This window comes from Rhinichthys klamathensis, unplaced genomic scaffold (genome assembly GCF_029890125.1).
Source record: "Rhinichthys klamathensis goyatoka isolate OS25496 unplaced genomic scaffold, OSU_Roscu_1.1 h1tg000110l_1, whole genome shotgun sequence".
Classification (NCBI taxonomy): Eukaryota; Metazoa; Chordata; class Actinopteri; order Cypriniformes; family Leuciscidae; genus Rhinichthys; species Rhinichthys klamathensis.
Genome location: NW_026606648.1, coordinates 2499054 through 2517729, shown reverse-complemented (window position 1 = coordinate 2517729; position 18676 = coordinate 2499054). Strand labels below are relative to the sequence as shown.

The following is an 18676-nucleotide window of genomic DNA, read 5'->3' as shown; positions in this document are numbered from 1 at the left end:
GAAAACAGTTGTTTTTTTCTGAATTATTTGATGAGTATAAAGTTCTAAACAACAGCATTTATTTGATATAGAAATCTTTTGTAACATTATAAATGTCTTTACTGTCACTTTTGATCAAGTTAATGCATTCTTGCTGAATAAAAGTATTAATTTCTTAATCGTACTGACCACAAACTTTGGAACGGTAGAGTACATTTAAAAAAAAACTGCTGCTCAAGTGTAGAATTTAATCCCTTGGTTCAAGTTAGGCCTGATGATCAACCAACACACAGAACCTGAAGGAATAATAGTTTACTCAAATATGATAAACAATGTTTGCTCTTTTATATAATTAAAATAAATGAGTATTGAGTCAACTCAAAAAGTCATAAAAATGGTCCACATGATAATACTACATTCTGAAACTTCTGAAACCATTTGATAGTTTTTTGTGACAAACAGTGAAATTAACATCATATTCATTGAATTTTTTTTAATGGAAATGGAAGTTGTTCAGAAATTCGCTTTTGTGTTGCACAGAAAACCCGTTTTTGAACAACATGAGGAAGAGTAAATCATGACAGAATAATCCTTTTTGGGTGAACAATTCTTTGTTCATTCAGGCTGTTCTCTTTTGAAATTCTAGACATTTTTGGAGCCTTTTAATTCATACAGATGTTCATTGCCTCACTCATTCGCCCGCTCACTCAGTCAGTCACTCATTCACACACGCTCATTCACTCTTTAGTCATTCCCCTGACAGGGTTACTGACGTGAACATTAACCAGCCATCCATCTGTCCCTTTGCTGCTTTATCTGTGTCTCTCATCCTCATTCTCATTTTCTTTTTCATTCTCAATTTCTCTCTCAGACAGGACCAGAATACGGACAGGGCATGAACCCTATTAGCAGACTGGCTCAGATTCAACAGGCCAAAAAGGAGAAGGAGCCCGAATATATGCTGCTTTCAGAGAGAGGAATGCCCCGCCGTAGAGAATTCATCATGCAGGTACATTTAATAAGAGAGGGATTCAGGAGGTATAAAGTAAAAGAAAAACTTGGCCGAGGGGGGGGGGGGGGGGAGTGAAGGACAGAGGAGTCCTGCACAAACACTGATAACCTCCCACTGTGCAATCTGTCTTAATCAGAAAGACTGTCACCTCCTCTGGCTCTGATTACCACTGACCTTCAGCTCTGTCAAAGTCAGGCAGAGACTCTTTTTACACACACACACACACACACACACACACACACACACACACACACACAGTTGCTCATTTACTCTTGGAAATATTATCTCACTGCAGTCGTTAATGGATAATTAGTCTTGATTTAGATCATTTAGGTGATGGCAATAACTAGCCCTTGTGTACTGTAGGTTCAAGCAAATTTCAAAGCTTAAAGGAATAGTTCACTTCAAAATGAAAATTCTGTCCTAGTTTATTCACCCTTAAGTTGTTTCAAACCTGTATGAATTTCTTTCTTCTGCTGAATACAGAAGAAGATATTTTGAAGAATGTCGGTAACCAGACAGTTGATGTTCCCCATTGACTTCCATAGTAGAAAAAAAAAAAAAATGTAAGTCAATGGGGAACATCAACTGTCTGGTTACCGACATTCTTCAAAATATCTTCTTCTGTGTTCAGCAGAAGAAAGAAATTCATACAGGTTTGAAACAACTTGATGGTGAGTAAATGATGACGAAATTTTCATTTTGAAGTGCTTTGTGCAAAAGCAGGGTTCTCAAGTTTGATCAAAAGCTTGGAGTGAGATCACATGCGGTTAGGGGAGGAGCCTTAATGGAGCCCCGCCCCCTCCCATCCCCGCCCCCAATTTTACCCATTGTTCATAATAACCAGCACAAATTGAAATTATAGCAGTTGGTAAATCTGATAAATGAAAGAGCAATTCATCACATCAAATATAGGCCTACTCTTTAATGTTATATTTCAAAATTACAAATAACAAATTGTTTCAAACAGTTTGGAAAAACAAATCTTTTTGCATTTTTCCCTGACATCTTTGAAAAATACAAATGCAATAGCTATGATTAGGCTATGATTAGTATGTTTTGACAGGATATAAAATATTACCCAGGGCACTCTGCTTTAATACACGTAGCCTTAATGTAACTAGAAAGACTATAAATACAGTATAATATATAATTTAAAATAAAATTAAGAAATACATCTTAATTCCTTCCCATAACATTTCCCTTAGTTTCAGATAACTAGCCAAACTGAGTCAAAGCTTCTGGCCTGGTTGCAAAGTAGTTGTAGAGTTTTTGACTGCATCAATAATGTATACGAGGGGCTATTAAATGTTCTACTTCTAGCCTAAAAATGTTAGGCGAGCTTTCTTCCAACTTACATTCTCCATGACGACGTGTGTTCGCGCGATGTCGCGGTGGCCGAGAATATGTCCGTCAACTTCCGTGTGTTCGCGGACTTCATGCATCTATGTTGCCATAGTAACGAACGCAATCTGGCCGAGATACGGGCGCGCTGGCGACAGGAAACTTCACTTTGTGTGCCTGCGCCTCGTATACAACGTTATGTATTAAGCTTGCAGGACAACTTGGTTGGCATTGCCTTTTCAGCGTGAGAAATACACTGTGTGGCGTGTGAGCGTGTGAACTGGTTGAATTGCGTGTGTCTCACGGCCAATGCGTGAGACTTGAGAACCCTGTGCAAAAGCTTCTGCCCAGCTCAACAAATATGTGCATTTATGCCTTTGACCTCTTGCATGAAGGTATATGCAAATCCCAGGCAGGCATAATAATTGACAGTTGGCTTGTATTTAATCTTTTTCTGATTGCTCACTGCATCACACATGCACTTAGCCGCTGGTTTATTACAGGCTATTAAAACAACAATAACTGTACTGCTCGCTGCCCAGCGAAAAAAATTACTTTACCTCATACAGTAAAAATGAAGCCCCCTGTAGCCATAACAGCAGTGTTTAGTCCCTGTGAACAAAGACGCACTAATACTAGCAGAACTGGCTTAAAATCACCTCAGATTTCCACATATGTTTTGAAATGCCTTGGATGTGCTTTTGGACTCTTAAATCATGAAAGATTCTTAACCCTGGGCTCAAGATGACCTATCAGAACTGGTACAGCTTAGCTAATTTGTACTGAGATATCTGCACTTGTTCATTGAGCATTTTGTAGTATAGTATATGGAGCACAGTAGATTAGAGCAGAATAGAGTGGAGTGGTAGAGTGCTGTAGATTAGAGTTGAATAGAACAGTATACATTGGATTCAAGTAGAGTAATATCGATTAGTGTTAAAAGAGAAGATTTGTATACAGTTGTATGGAGTAGAATAGGATAAGATAGGGTAACATTGTATAGTAGTGTAGAGTATTATAGAGAACATTGGATTTAGTAGTGTTGAGTAAATACGACCGAATAGTATATAATGGTGTGGAGCTGAAACGGTAGAGTAGATAGGATAGAGTAGATTTGTGTAAAGTAGGGATGTACCGATCCAATATTCAGGATCGGCCTCGATACTGCGACTTTTGCCAGATTCTGTCCTGTCAGACATCCGATACTGTGCATACTCACGGTTGTTATTGCTAAGCTCCACAAAAGGCAAAAAACACATTATAAAGGACCTTAAAAGTTTTTGTGCACTAAATATTTTGAGTCTTCCGAAGCCATTCAGTAGCTTAATGTGAAAGAAACAGACAAATATTTTTTTATGCCATTACATTAAAGGTGCAGTGTGTGATTTTTAGCGACATCTAGCGGTTCGGTTGCGAGTTGCACTAAGGGCTCAGCCCACTGCTCACCCCTCCCTTTCGAAGAAGCTACGGTGGCTAAAACGGGACAAACATATCGTCGTCTGAAGCCTTGTGTATACTCGACGCGTCCGCACGAGCACGAAGGTGCGCGCGGCAAAAATGACGTCATTGCGGTGTGGGCGGTCGTGCGCGTAGGGTCCGCAAGACCCCATTTCGCCTGGCGCTGTGCACGGCACTTTTTGTAACATCGCGCGCGGCGCCGCATCCGAAGATGAACGACTTCGAGGCGACTTTGTCCGAGCTGGTACGTCTGTACCAGCATGTTTATGATCCTTCCATGCGGGCCCATAGAGACAGTCAGATGACACAGAATTCCTGGAGAGAAATTGCGAAGACGTTGGGGAAGACGTATTTTGGTCGAAAAGTATGGAAAAAACTTAGAGACAGGTTTGTCAAAGCTAAGAAAAAAGTCCATGGAAGAAGCGGTGACCCATGTTTTCGCTACTGTTGTTCCGGAAGACTACTTCTTCACTGCGGATTCCTGGTGTTTAGAGGAGAATCACTCCGAGTCGCCCCCTGTCGTTTCATAGAATAGCACAACAGCGAGCGCGTCAAATATAAACGCCTCGTCCGTTTGGGGAGGCGCGCACGCAGTCAGCAGAGACTCGCGCTCGTGCAGACGCGTCGAGTATACACAAGGCTTGAGACAGCAGAGAATAGCCAGAGTAAGCCAAGAGTGTGTAACATTGTCACTGTTTCTGTACCACAGTCCATTATAAACCACATCACGGATAAAGTTTACAAAGCCATAGTCAGGTGAGGATCAAGGGTCTTAATATATAATATAATAATAATAGTAATCAGCTGATTGTCTCACAAACGTAACCATCACATTTCTCCCCACATAGCAAACCCATAATACAGCGAGGGAGAAGAACCACATGAAACTATGCAACTATATATTTTTTCTAACAGGGTAGTAAAAGTTTAGCTGGCTAAATATGAGCAGTTACTGTGGCTGAGCTGGTTAAAGCGTAAAGCCTTGTTTATACTCGACGCGTCCGCATGAGCCCAAAGGTGCGTGCGGCAAAAATGACATGATTGTAACAGCGCGCGCGCCTCCGCATCCCCTAGACACCATTTACTTCACACAATAGGCTTTTTTTCTCTGATTTTGAAAACTCTTTCCGATCGACTTTAAAATGCTTCCAAGATCGACTTGTCGACCGCGATAGATCGACTTAGAAGGGGGTGCCCGCGGTTATGTAGATATAAATGTCTCATTCTAAGGTAATAAACACATTACGGTTTATTAAGTAAGTTCTTTATACACCACTGAAAACATAGTTATGGATGTCATATTGCATTTCTGTTAATAGATACTCAAATTTTTTACACATTGCGCCTTTAAATAAAGCTCACGTAAACTCTTCCTCCGCTGCGGTGATCAAGAAAAAAGCAGCTTTATGGAGTAAGGGGAATACGACTCTACTGTAAGGGCAGAGTCGTATGGGGCAAGGGCAGAGTCGTATGGGGCAAGGGCAGAGTCGTATGGAGTAAGGGGAAGGGCAGAGTCGTATGGGGCAAGGGCAGAGTCGTATGGAGTAAGGGGAAGGGCAGAGTCGTATGGAGTAAGGGGAAGGGCAGAGTCGTATGGGGCAAGGGCAGAGTCGTATGGAGTAAGGGGAAGGGCAGAGTCGTATGGGGCAAGGGCAGAGTCGTATGGGGTAAGGGGAAGGGCAGAGTCGTATGGAGTAAGGGCAAGGGCAGAGTCGTATGGAGTAGGGCAGAGTCGTATGGAGTAGGGCAGAGTCGTATGGAGTAGGGCAGAGTCGTATGGAGTAGGGCAGAGTCGTATGGAGTAGGGCAGAGTCGTATGGAGTAGGGCAGAGTCGTATGGAGTAGGGCAGAGTCGTATGGAGTAGGGCAGAGTCGTATGGAGTAGGGGAGGATGGGGTAGGGTAGAGTTGTTGAATGGAGTTGTGTACACAAGATACGATGGATTGGAGTAGAGTAGATTGGATTGAGTGCATTTGTATAGAGTAGTGTATGAGTTGTATGGAGTAGAGTTGCATAGACTAGGGAAGAGTTGTTAAATGGAGTAGTGTAGACTAGATAGCGTAGATTTGTATAGAGCATTGTAAAAGTTGTATTGAGTAAATTTGGGTAGAGTTGTATAAAATAGGGTTGTTGTATAGAGTAGGGTAGAATTTTACAGTGTTTGGTAGATAGGGTAGATGGGAGCAGGTCAGAGTTAAATAGAATAGTATGGCGTAAAGTAGTATGTTGTTGAATGGAAATGACGACAGGTTAGGATAGGATGGATTGGAGTAGAGTAGGTAATATAGAGTGTAGAGTTGAAGGGTATTGTAGTTAGGGTGGAGCAGATAGGGTAGGGTAAAATAGGCTCAGAGTTAATAGAATACTATGGCATAGAGTACACAACTCTGCTCCATTCAACTCCGTATTAGACTAGATAGGATAGTTTGAAGTAGATCAGAAAGGATATTGCAGAGCTGAGTAATTTTGCATATCGTGGAGTAAAGTAGTGCAGAATAAATTACATAGGTCAGTGTGGTGGAGTGAAATAGAATGAAGTAGAGTTGAGTACAGAAAAAACTTACTTTCCCGCAGGGAGGGAAGCTGTGGTATTTCAGAAGCAGAAGTGGTACAATGAACACTACAGTTAATGAAACAACATCATGTTGAGTGTCATTCTGAATGATCTGTCAGTCTCATCCAGCACTACCACACGTAAACAAGTATCAAGCAACATCCAAGTTGGAGAAGTTTATCTTCCCTGTCTCCTGTCCGATAATCCCTCGCTTTAAAGCACTCCGTGCATCTCTGAGCGTGTGGTAACGCAGCCTCTAACTGATTCTCCATGCTCCTTTCACTGTCGCATTAGACTCTGCTTGTGTGTGTTTCTTTTGTGTTGCCCAGTCGCTTCTAAAATTTCCACATTGTTCCCCCTCTGGTCTGTGGGCATCAATACGTGTCTGTTTTCAGGGCCACACCATCTCTCCCCTCCTGCTGCTTTGCTCCTTATAAATATGAAAAGATGGTTGTCTGGGTTTAGAGACAGATTGACAACAAAATGGATTTATCTTTTATAACTATTAGAGAATATAGTACTATACCGATTGGTTGTTGGTTGTGTTTTCCATCAGATTCTGGTCTACTTATAATTTGCTCGTCTCTTTTTTCATTATTAATAAAGGCAATATAGCATTTTTTCAACTCTTCAGACCGCATTTGATGTATTATTGTTTTTGTTTTTTATCAATCCTGATTTTGTATCTGTATGAAGAGCAAAAAGTTCCATTTAACGTAGCCTAATCCAACTGCCGTTTAGTCATCAGCACTACTAATTTTTAACGACTTTTTTAACGACAATTTTACAGTAGTGGCGGACATCCAGACAGCAATAAACATCTACCACTGTTTGTTGGCAGGTGAAAGTAGGTACCGAGGTCACTACAGGAACTGGACCCAATAAGAAAGTGGCCAAGCGTAATGCAGCGGAGGCCATGCTTCTTCAACTGGGCTACAAGGCTTCTACACCATTACAGAACACACCGGAAAAGGTCAGTTTCAATCAGTGCTTGGGAAGATACTTTGAAACGTTTACAGCTAGTAGCTATTAACATACAACCTACTTTTAGGCTATTTTTCACATACTTTCAAAATAAAAGCAGTATTTATCTCAAAAACATGATATTAATCAAGTGTTCATAATTTTGAAAGACATTTCACACTAAAATCCAATAATAAAACAAAACAACTTTTCAAAAGTAAATCAATTATATAATAAATAAAAAACATCATTACTCAAATATTTATGTTTAATTACTTATTTCACTACTAAAAAGTGAATATTATTGTGATGACGCTGATGACGGCAATTATTTTTTTGTTTTTTAACTGAATCTTTGAAACGAACCATCCAAAAAAATGTTTACGGTGTCATTAATAATTGCAGCACATCAACTTTTAATTCAGTTTTTTTTTATCTAACAATTCTGTTAGATGTCTCTCATTTGTTGTCCCAAATGAAGTAAATAAATTATTTAATAAATATATAATAAAATGAATAAATAAAATTCTAATTGTTAAATTAAATATTTATATTTAATTATTAATTTTACCTTTCGTAAAATTATTTATTGGGATGACAATAATGATAGAAATTAAATTAATTTGTCATTTTTGAACTGGCTGTTGCAGATGAACCACCTGGGGGGGGGGGGGGGGGCAAACATTTTTTACTTTTTTTCAGTAAAAAAAATGTATACGGTCCTTTTGTAGCACATCAGCTTTTAATCAGTGTTTTACATTAAGGTAACAATTCTATTAGATGTCTCTCTCATTTAGTTAATTATCCCATTTGGTTGCTACATTCAGCATAAACAGCATGGCGGAGGCATCAGTGAGAGAGGATGTATACGTTTGTTTCATCACGTTGCTTCTTGTTTCAGTGCGCACAACCCTAATCTTTAAAACTTCCATCTACTTAGTCTTTGCAAGTTAGTGACACTTATGCCGTGATGTCTCATTTTGGTAGGGATTCTCCCTTTCTAATGGAAACAAGGGAAAGCGACTTGTCTGACATGCATGAAAAAGGGTTTGCTAAACCGGCCCTCTCTCTCTCTCTCTTTCCAATATCTTTCCGCTCCTCTATTATCTTAACATTGGCTACAGATGGACAACAAAGGCTGGAATGGACAAAGGGCTGCTTTTCCTGAAACAACAACCAACAGTAAGTGTTTTTCTCTCCGTCTGTGTTCCTCAGTGTAGGTGATGCCAGGCCGTTTAATCTATCTGACTGATTAATAAGGAACCCAGTCGGCTCAATCACAAACTCGCTTCTATGGAGAGCCTGTGAATTCTTCCTTTTCACGTAGACTTATGTGCTTTCCCAGGGGGTCTGTGAGACCACTGTATTAAACACTCACACACACATCAACCACCCAAACAGTTTTTCAGGGTACAACCGTGGTCTTCCAGATGGGTTCACACACACACACACACACACATCCATTTTCCAACAAAATGGTGCTGGTTTTTGAGCTGTGCTGGGCTGGGAGCCCACGTTTCCACTGACTTTGAGAGACGAGTAATGACGTAACTGACTATGTTACTATAACCTGCCAACAAACAAACATAGCACATCACTGTCTTTGTTTATGAGCATTAAGAATACATTTTATCATCCAAAGTAATTCCAATCACTGTCTCATGTAATCACAAGCTGCTTTTGATGCGGTTAGAAGTGTAATGAGTAAAAATCATAGCAGTCATTTCACACGTATGATATTTATAAATAAAATCAATTTTGACAGATGGAGAAACAAACAGAATTAGGATATACACACAGAGTGTCTGTCAGTTTGAACATCTCTGTAAACAGTTTCATGATTATAATGGCAGGGATCTAGTTTTGTTTTGTTGTTTTGAACTTGCGGACATTATTGCACCCCTGGCCTCTGCCGTTATTGTTTCCTGGTTCAATATTTCCTGGCCAGAACTGTCTTTTTTTTTTTCTACTTTTTTTTCTATCTGGCACTAGATAACACTTGAGTTGAAAATGAAATGAAATTGCATGATAACAAACAATTTTCTTTAGTAAAAATCATTGTCAAATTTGAAAACCTCCTTAACAGCAGGCGTCGGAGAAATGCAGGTTGCAGGAACGTTAATGCAGAGCGATATGAACAACATCTTTGTATATACAACCCTTCTTTGGTGAATCGGAAATGAGTGCATTGTGTAATTAAGCCTGCATTTTTGTTGCTTACTTGATTTGAAGCAGTGTTTGACAACTGTTTTGGATGAATCGATGAAAACAACAGCTTCTCTAAATCAGGTCACTCGTGGTCTAATGTTGGAGCATATTTGACCCAACTATGTAGTGGCATTCCTGGAACTTGCACACATGCTGACGAAAGCTCTTGGCTAATGGGAAAACCTTTATTATAGTGCTTGCGGCAAGCATTTCGTTTTCTTCCCCGCAATTTTATACAGTTCATTTAGCTTGAACTGCTTAACATGCTGCATTCAAACTTCAGCTTTAGGTGTGCTGCCTGTTTTTCATCTTTATTATCCTTAAACGTTTTTAAGAAATGTAAGGTTAAATAAAGAAAGAAAATCTCCTCTTGACTTTCATCATTTGCATTTCTCCCGCTGAACACAAAGATATTTTAAAGAATGTCGGTAACCAGACAGTTGACGATAGCCATTGACATCCATGGTATGGAAAAAAAAAATTCTATGAAAGTCAACGGCTATTGTCAACTGTCTGGTTACCGACATTCTTTAAAAGATCTTCTTTTGTGTTCAACAGAAGAATGAAACTCATACAAGTTTGGAACAACTTGAGGCAATGATGACAAAATATTAATTTTTGGGTGAACTCTATAGTATAGTATAGCCAAAAGATGTATCCTTACTAACTTTTTCTCATTTTTATCTAATTTTACAACACATAACACCATTAAACAACTTAAAAACATTTTTTTATTTAAACAGCTGTTCAGCCCAAATAATTCGCCCGTATGTAGCCCTAATATTTCACTTTTAACATGAGAATTTGTGCGGTATGTAAAATTACAAGCTTTTCATTTTTGCTTTTGAATCCCCCAAAAATTGTCCCTCTTCACTTCCATTGTAAACCTCACCATAACCTTGATATTTGCTTTTTGTAAAGAAAACGAGGGAAAGGTTGAAATATTTTTTTGTGCTAATCAGCATATGCCACAAATGTTAATTGTTCTTCTTGTTTAAAATCCAGAATATTCTTGTAAGCTTCTATTTTTGTTGACTTCTGTTTCAGTATTAAATTGGTCTTTACAGATTACACAAGTTCTGCATCTGAAGCTGCATGTATCCCCAAAAAAATTTCTTCATCTCTCTTTTTATCTTTTGGCCTTTGCTCTGTTTTGGAGAGGATCCATTCTCCAGCTTGACTTTGTCACACTGATGTTGTTAGACTCCATCTATCTCCTAATTGACTTCACAGACTTTCTCAACCGTAGAGTCTTTAATGTCAGAATAATGCTAGTTAATTTACGGTTCCTGAGATCTGCCAGGGAGAGAATCAACGTCTCTAAGGGGCGTAAACTCAATTCAGAGCAGATGTACGTGTCAGTGACCTGCGAACTGAGTTTTTCCTTTCCACCCTTGTGAACACAGAACCAGGTTCAGATTTATGGCACCTTGTCCATCGCTGCTAAATGTGCAGATTTATCTGCATTTTGATTATGCAAGAGCAATGATTTTGATCCTTAGCTCTGCATTCTTGGGTGTTTCTTCAACTATGCACATTTTTTGGCCCTGTGGACTCTCCGAAAACAGTTTTCACACTCTCACTAGTTGTCCAACATTGTATCACAGGATAATTCTGTCAATTCTGTAATTTTTTTCTATAATTATTTCCTCTACAGTGTCATTTCCACCACATCAAAGTATGGGTTTAATGGCATTCTTTAGTGGAAATAATGTTGGTGGATATGACATTTAATTTTTTATTTATTTAAAGGTGCTCTAAGCGATGTCATGTGTTTTTTAGGCCAAAACATTTTTTGTCACATACAGCAAACATCTCCTCACTATCCGCTGGCTGCCTGTCCCCTGAACACACTGTAAAGAAACGCGATCTCTGTAGACAGCCCATGCTTCACAAACAGCACCAAAAACAAACTGCAGCGACCCGCTCCCCAAAACATAACAAACTGTTCCAGCCAATGACCGACAAGAAGGGTTTGGGGGTGTGGTTTGGGGGGTTAGTGTGCGGATGAGGAGGAGGGAGGGTCTAGCTAGCCTCCGTTTTGTTTGACAATAGTTCGAACGTCAACAAGAAGTGACGTCACCCAGGATCGCTTAGAGAACCTTTAAATAAGACCAGCCATTCATTTCTTAGCTAGCATTTTATGTATCCTAAATACAATTAAATAATAATAATAATAAATAATAGTTTCACGCTTTTTGCATCATTTGACAAAGTTACAGCACGGAAATAATGCACAATAGTAATATTCTCCTTACTAGTTTTCCTTGATTTGTCATTCTTTTCTTCATTTTTCATCTCAAGCTCTTTACTAACACTGTTGTCTCTTTGACAAACAAGTACACTGTTTGATAACTGACTTAGAATCAAACTTGTTGGTTTTAATGAAAATTACACAACATACAAATTGATGATAATTTTCACATAATACCTATTAACAGGGTTTATTTCACTCTGTTTATATTACCATTTTTTATGTAATGGTTATTTTTACAATTGATGTCAATGGGGTCCAAACCAACGTCACCCAAATGTCTTTAATAGTTATGTTTCCATCCAAATTAGTGAATTTAACTTCTGCACAAAATTGGAATATCGCATAAAACATTTGCGAATAAAGCCGCGTTTCCATCTAGTGAGTCGAAGAGAACAAACTTCGTCACTGGTGTTAAATATCACTAAGAAAAGTAGGAGAAGCCACTGTATATAATAATTTTCGTATATAATAAATGACTTGCGTCTCAGAGCGCACAGACGAAACACAATAACCGTGTTATCTTGCGTTCGGAAGCGTATGCCTGCTGTTTGGGAACGCAGTCGTGTAAGACCGTTTTGGAAGGTAATTATACCAAACCACTTTGATGACAGACTTTGCCCTGGCATTTCAGAACAACTAAAACTGCCTTTCAGATGCTGTGCAAAAAGATCAGTCTGCTGGTTAGGTTATGTCGTCCCATCTCGCAAAGTCATGGGAACATAGCTAATGTGACAAATGAGCTAAATGCCCACATTTGGATCTCACTCTCGTATGTGTGTAATGGTACAAGATGAGGGAAGACTATGAAACAAAAAAGGAATTTTGTCAAAATTGCACATTGAGTCACGGCCGCCACAGCCATATGGTCTTAGGACTTGTGGAACATGGTGTATTTAAAACAACAAGACAGTGTGTCAGGCATTATTAATAAACTTCCTGCACTGGTATCCTGCACTTGAAGGTTTGAGCTTTAATCCCGTGATGCATTCTTTTGAATTGTTCAAACCCACAGAAATGCATGGCAAATGTGTTATATTTTTGTGTGTGGCGTAATGAGCGGATGAAGGAAATGGAGTGGGAGGGACGGATTAAGGGACGCATGGGAGGTCTTAGTGTTGCGTTGTGTCCCAGAACACATCTTCTTAATTGAATTTTTTTTTTCCTATACAATCATCCACAGCTATGAGAAGCCAAAAAAATCAATAAGATGAGAACCCCAATCTAGCATTTCAGCAGCTTTTGGTCTGCAAAGTGGCCATAATTTATTTCCTGGTGTATGTTTCTGGTTGCTGGAGTGTGCGTGTGAGAAAGTGTCTGTTTGTGTGTATAAAGGGAAAAAAGTAGAGCAGGATTCCACGAAAACTGAATGTATGAGTAAGACAGCACTATGATATGCGCGTGTGTGTGTGTGTGTGTGTGTGTGTGTGTGTGTGTGTGTGTGTGTGTGTGTGTGTGTGTGTGTGTGTGTGTGTGTGTGTGTGTGTGTGTGTGTGTGTGTGTGTGAATATGTCAGTGTGTTGGTGTTTAGTGTCTTGGAGCATTGCTTCATTGTGTTGATTTACAGTTGGGCCTTGTGTGTTATCTGTTTTAAATCACAGCTTGGGCCATGAGCTGGCCAATCTCCAGCCCACCATTCTCAAATTCAGCCCATTATACTGGGTGGAACCTGTTGGAACGGGGGAAAGAGAGAGAGAATGAAAAAAGAAAGAGAAATGATGGTGCCGATGGGGTGGTGGTATTGTTTTTTCTCAGCGTTTATGTGCTTTTTGTCGCAATTCCCAATTGATGTCATTCTGGCTCACATCTATTGTTTTATACCATTTTAAGTATGCATTTTTCTCATGCGGGCTTGGGATGCTGATTTGTGTAATACTAAATGCATGTTGTTGTGTGACATTTTAAGTATTCAATGTCAGTTGCCTCTTTGCCAATCAGCCTTGTTGAAATGGCCGACGGGAACTCCAAACTGCTGGTTTTCATTTGCATTCTCACTCCATGAATTGCAGCGTTTGGAGAAACTGCCTATTTACATTTCTCACAATTTTCTGGGATAATATTTACCAGTTTTATGGTCCGAACACTAGTTAAATCAGTTGTTGCTTGTTCTGAGTTGTCAGAAATTGTGGAGACCAGCCGGCTGCTTTTAGAGACTTCGTTCGGGACAGAAAGCGCAAACAGGAAGCAGAATCTGTGCACAGATGAGAACATTTGCTGCAGCTGCTCTGTTTCTCTCATCTTTTTTCCTTTTCACTCTGTACTGGCTTCTGTAAGAACCCCAAAATTAGAGTTTTGTGGCTTTTAGTCCTTGTCTGTCAGATTTGAGGTTATTTATATGCTGTAGTGTTCTCATAAAAGATGACAAAACGTAATTTTTAACAGATGTTTAAAATTGACCCGTTTGGGGAAAGAAGCCCCTGTTATCATATATAAGTGAAAATCATGAGTCAGATCAAAAGTAATAGTACAGCACACCTGAAAAAGCCTTATGATTTGAGATATCCTTCATGTCTGAAACACAGAAATGGTGTTAAGGACACAATTTCTTTTTTTTTTTTTTAAACATATACAGTATATATATATATATATATAGACATATACTGTATATATATATGTATGTGTGTGTGTGTGTGTATTTATACAGTGTATATATGCATATATACACACACACACACACACATACATATGTGTGTGTGTGTGTACACTATATACATATATATATATATATATATATATATATAGATATAATTTAAAGGTTTAAAATATTTTTTTATTATATTTTTTTGTTATATTAAAATAATGCCTTCAGTCACATGATCCTTCAGGAATCATTGTAATATGCTGATTTGCTGCTCAAGAAATATGTCTGTATGTTGTGCCGTTTAATATTTTGGTGGAAACCGTGGTAAAATAAAATTCTGGACTCTCTGATGCTTGTAAAGATCAAAAGAACAGTGTTTGTTCAAAGTATTTACTGTCAATTTAATATTTCCTTGCTGAATAAAAGTATTAGTTTCTTTAAAAATGTATTATGAAAATGTATACATATTTATGACACTTTTAACAATGTGTCTTACTCCATCCCTATATAGCACAAAAAGGAATTCTTCACCTCTCCCCGGATGTGTATCAAGAAATGGAAGCAAGCAGGAATAAGGGAGTCCCTGGTTCCCCTGGAAACTATCTGACACCCAAAGACATTGGCCAAGGTTCCGCGGGGCCATTCTACACCCCATCGGTGGGCAACACCGCAGCCATTGCGAGAGAGCTGCTGCTGAGCGGGACGTCACCCACCGCTGAGGCCCTGGTCCTGAAGGGGAAAGCACCTGCTTTGGCCTGTGGCTCCATCCAGCCTTCCCAGCAGCTGGAGTATTTAGCCCATATTCAAGGCTTCCAGGTATGGAATAAATGAAGTGATTTTGCAGATTTGTTTATCTCTCTTTCTCGCTCTCCACTGCTAGCTCTACCCAGAGAACCAGACTTCAAATTTCATAACATCTCTTGCGGAGCCTAAACTCGATCTGCTTGGCTTGCACTGTTCATCCATCTGGATGAAACTGTGGAAATGTGGAAGTGCCTGCTTCTGTCATTGATGTTCCTACAGGCCAGGGAAGTCATTTCTCATAGTTACATTTCCCTTTTCCGTTGCAGGCAAAGGATAACAACCTGTCTTTAGCTGATTCGTCTTCCACTGCTCCGTTTGTCCTAGGGCTGCATAATTATGACACTTTATTGTTGGTGAATATATATTTTTTAATCTATCGAGTTTACATTAAAATGGTTACTTTGCGTGGAGCAGCTGCACTTTATATTCGATATGCAGGCTACACAGGGCTCAACAAAAAGGATGGCCCACACCATATCTTATTATTTTTTTAATTATGTACGTTAATTATTTTGTATTATTCTTTGGAAACTTTTTATACGTACTACTGTTCAAAAGTTTGTGGTCAGTAATTTTTTTTAAATGTTTTTGAAAGAAATCACCAAGGCTGCAATTATTTGATCAAAATAATTGTGAAATATTATTACAATTTATGATAACTGTTTTCTACTTTAATATATTTGTAATACATTAATATAAAATGTAATTTATTCCTGTGATGGGAAAGCTAAATTAGCAGCCATTATTCCAGTCTTCAGTGTCACATTATCCTCTAGATAGAAACTTGCTTAAGAAACATGTATATAACTTGTATATTAAATGTATAGTTTATGCGTGTACAATTTAGTTTATGTGAAGATTGTTTTAAGTTCACTTGAATTAAAAGTTTTTATTTTTGTAAAACCCATTGAATGTTAAAATTTTCAATTGTACTGTAATGTTGAATGGCTATATTTAATGGCTAAAATCAAATTTTTTCCGACTTCCGAATTGGTATCAGCAGGGGTTAAATTGTCATTTATTATGTGGGGGTGCTCTCCCTAGGGGGGTCCGGGGGCATGCACCCCCGGGAATTTTTTTTTGAAAAATAAACCATTAAATAGCACTTTCTGGAGAGTTTTGTGCAAAGAAATGGAGAAATTGAGTATTACATGATATGTGAAAAACTGCAAGGTTAAGAGCATTTACTTTGCAACAGGTATTAGGACATTTAGCATTTACATTACTGTTAATCAGTCATCACTTGATTACACGTTGTATTACCTTGTTATGATATAGTGACCCATACAATGTGCCAAACATAATGTGCCACATGGAGAGACAGTGCAGCATATGACAGTAGCAACAACTGAGAAGATTTGGGTCTGTGGTGACCAGGTCCACCTCATACAAACTTCCTTCTCCCATTCTCTCTCTTTACTACGACAACACACACACACACACACATAAAAAGGCAAAGTTTTGATTTCTGGCTCCAGTGGTTGCCTCATTACACAACCCACGTAAAGTTGATAATTCCGCGAATAACTGCAATTGCAAATACAAATATGCTGACTGAATAGATTGCTAGTTTATTTTAAGTAGCCAGCTAACGTTAAATTAGCAGTTCTCTTGGCAGTTTGCTGATAATCCGGTGTCTGAAGTAAAATGCTCAAAACATCTCCTGAGAAAAATCACATGGTCAACCTAGTCCTGGTTATTTAATTTTGATTTAGTCTTATTTTCCTAACTTGTCATTCAAGGCCAGGGCACTTTTTTGACATTTCTGGAACATCCACATCCCGCGCAACCACGGTCTTCCAGGAACATTCATTATTGCTGCGTACATTTATCCGTGTCAGATGCGCATGCGCGAGCGGTGCGCGATCATGGTCGACTGACAACGAGATTAAGCAGCTGAACAAAAATACGGCCGTGTTCCGATTGTTCTCATCTCAGCTCCGCCGAGACAAAATAGACATGCCATTTCAAAAATCTTTCATTTATTGTCAGAAATATGTTTTCAAAAGCATCACTTTCATCAAATTGTATGTGACATAATTTCCAGTAGGCAACTGACTGCAAACGAGCAGGCTTATGTGCCGGGGCTGAGCCCCGGAGAGCCCCGGCCCAATTTAACCACTGGGTATCAGTGATACTGGGTTTTATTTGTAGAGCTTAGTAAAAGATGCCATTAAACATACCATCTTTGTTTCTACATTAATTTGGGGATTCAATGTGACATTACAATATAAAACTATTATATTAATATGCGATTAATCGCGATTAATTACAGAAATGTGTGATTAATTAGTTAATTAAATCAAATAAAATATACTTTAATGGTTCTCTTATAGCATGAAAAACAAAAATGTTATTTAGATGTGGCAATAATAGAATAATCCTAAATTTAGACAATTTTGTGTGACTCTTTTTAATCACTGTTGAAATGTGTTGTAAAGAGAAACAGAAGTAGATCTAAATGGACTGCTTTAATCAGCACTTTTAATATTTGTAATCTCGATTATCCGATTAATTGTACCCTTCTCGGTCCCCCATGTGTACATTATGTCCTCAATCTCTTCCACAGCTTTTTGTGACTGTAAAGTGGCCTCCAGTACCTGAGCCGGCCCTCTTAATTTAGCAGCAGGTGCTTTTCATATTGGACAGTAAAAACATTTTATCTTAACCTGCTGAGGTTACCTTTGAAAAAGCCTTTGTTTTTGCTCAGAGCTTTCCTGTAGTCTGAAACCCGATGAAGAAGAGTGAGGCAGCCAAACATAAACACGGGGGGGGAAACAGCAGGTTTCATTTAAAGGGCCAGCTGCGAGGGATGAGCCGACCTGCCTGTGTGAATCACTCCATGTTTAAACCCTTTCCCCCCTCCAATACCCAGAACGCTTTATCCCCCCATTCCTTGGTGTCTTCTATCAGGAGGGGTTTGAGTGTGTAATAGAGGAAAGCAGGAAATTTTTGTTTCGTTGAGACGATACACCGAGCGATGTGGGTTGGCAATGAAAACCTGAACGTACCAAAAGCAAAACAAAACCGGCGAGCTGCAACTTTAGCGCTGAGAGGCAGATTCCAGACTTTTATATGTTTGTTGGCAGATGCTCATGTGCAAAATAGTGTGCGCTTATTGGCTAACTGTTTCTAATCAGAGCTGCAGACATGCTATCCACAGTGCCAAAGGACATGTTTAAATCAGACCAGGTCTGTCCGCTCAGTGATTCAATTTGGTCTTGACAGAGCTGTTATGGAAGCCCCTATGAGGCCCTTTTTGTTGGCATTGGAGCAACAGAAACACCTGCAACAGTTTGGAAAAGCCACAACGAGAACCGATGTTCAATCAGTTTCCTAAAGCAGTTGTGCTACACAGATGTGGTACTCATTGCCGTGCGGTTATTTGTGCGTCTGTTTCCTCTAAAGCCAGATTCTGATCTCGAAAACTCTTAACGGAGAAGTTAATTGACAAATACGGCCGTGCCTTGTAAAAATAAGGACCTAGCACAGGCTGTCTTTGGCGTTCTTGGAATTTAC

General features: G+C 39.1%; 1 protein-coding gene across 2 annotated transcripts in view; it reads left to right on the top strand.

Annotated features, from left to right (window-relative positions):
• stau2 (staufen double-stranded RNA binding protein 2) overlaps nt 1-18676 on the top strand; it is a 123505-nt gene that overhangs the window by 58314 nt on the left and 46515 nt on the right. For both annotated transcript variants that reach the window (XM_056254143.1, XM_056254142.1), the window contains 4 exons: nt 851-988; nt 7189-7320; nt 8435-8492; nt 14865-15169. In XM_056254143.1, the coding sequence (XP_056110118.1) occupies nt 851-988; nt 7189-7320; nt 8435-8492; nt 14865-15169 (633 nt within the window). The remainder of the gene's footprint in view (nt 1-850; nt 989-7188; nt 7321-8434; nt 8493-14864; nt 15170-18676) is intronic.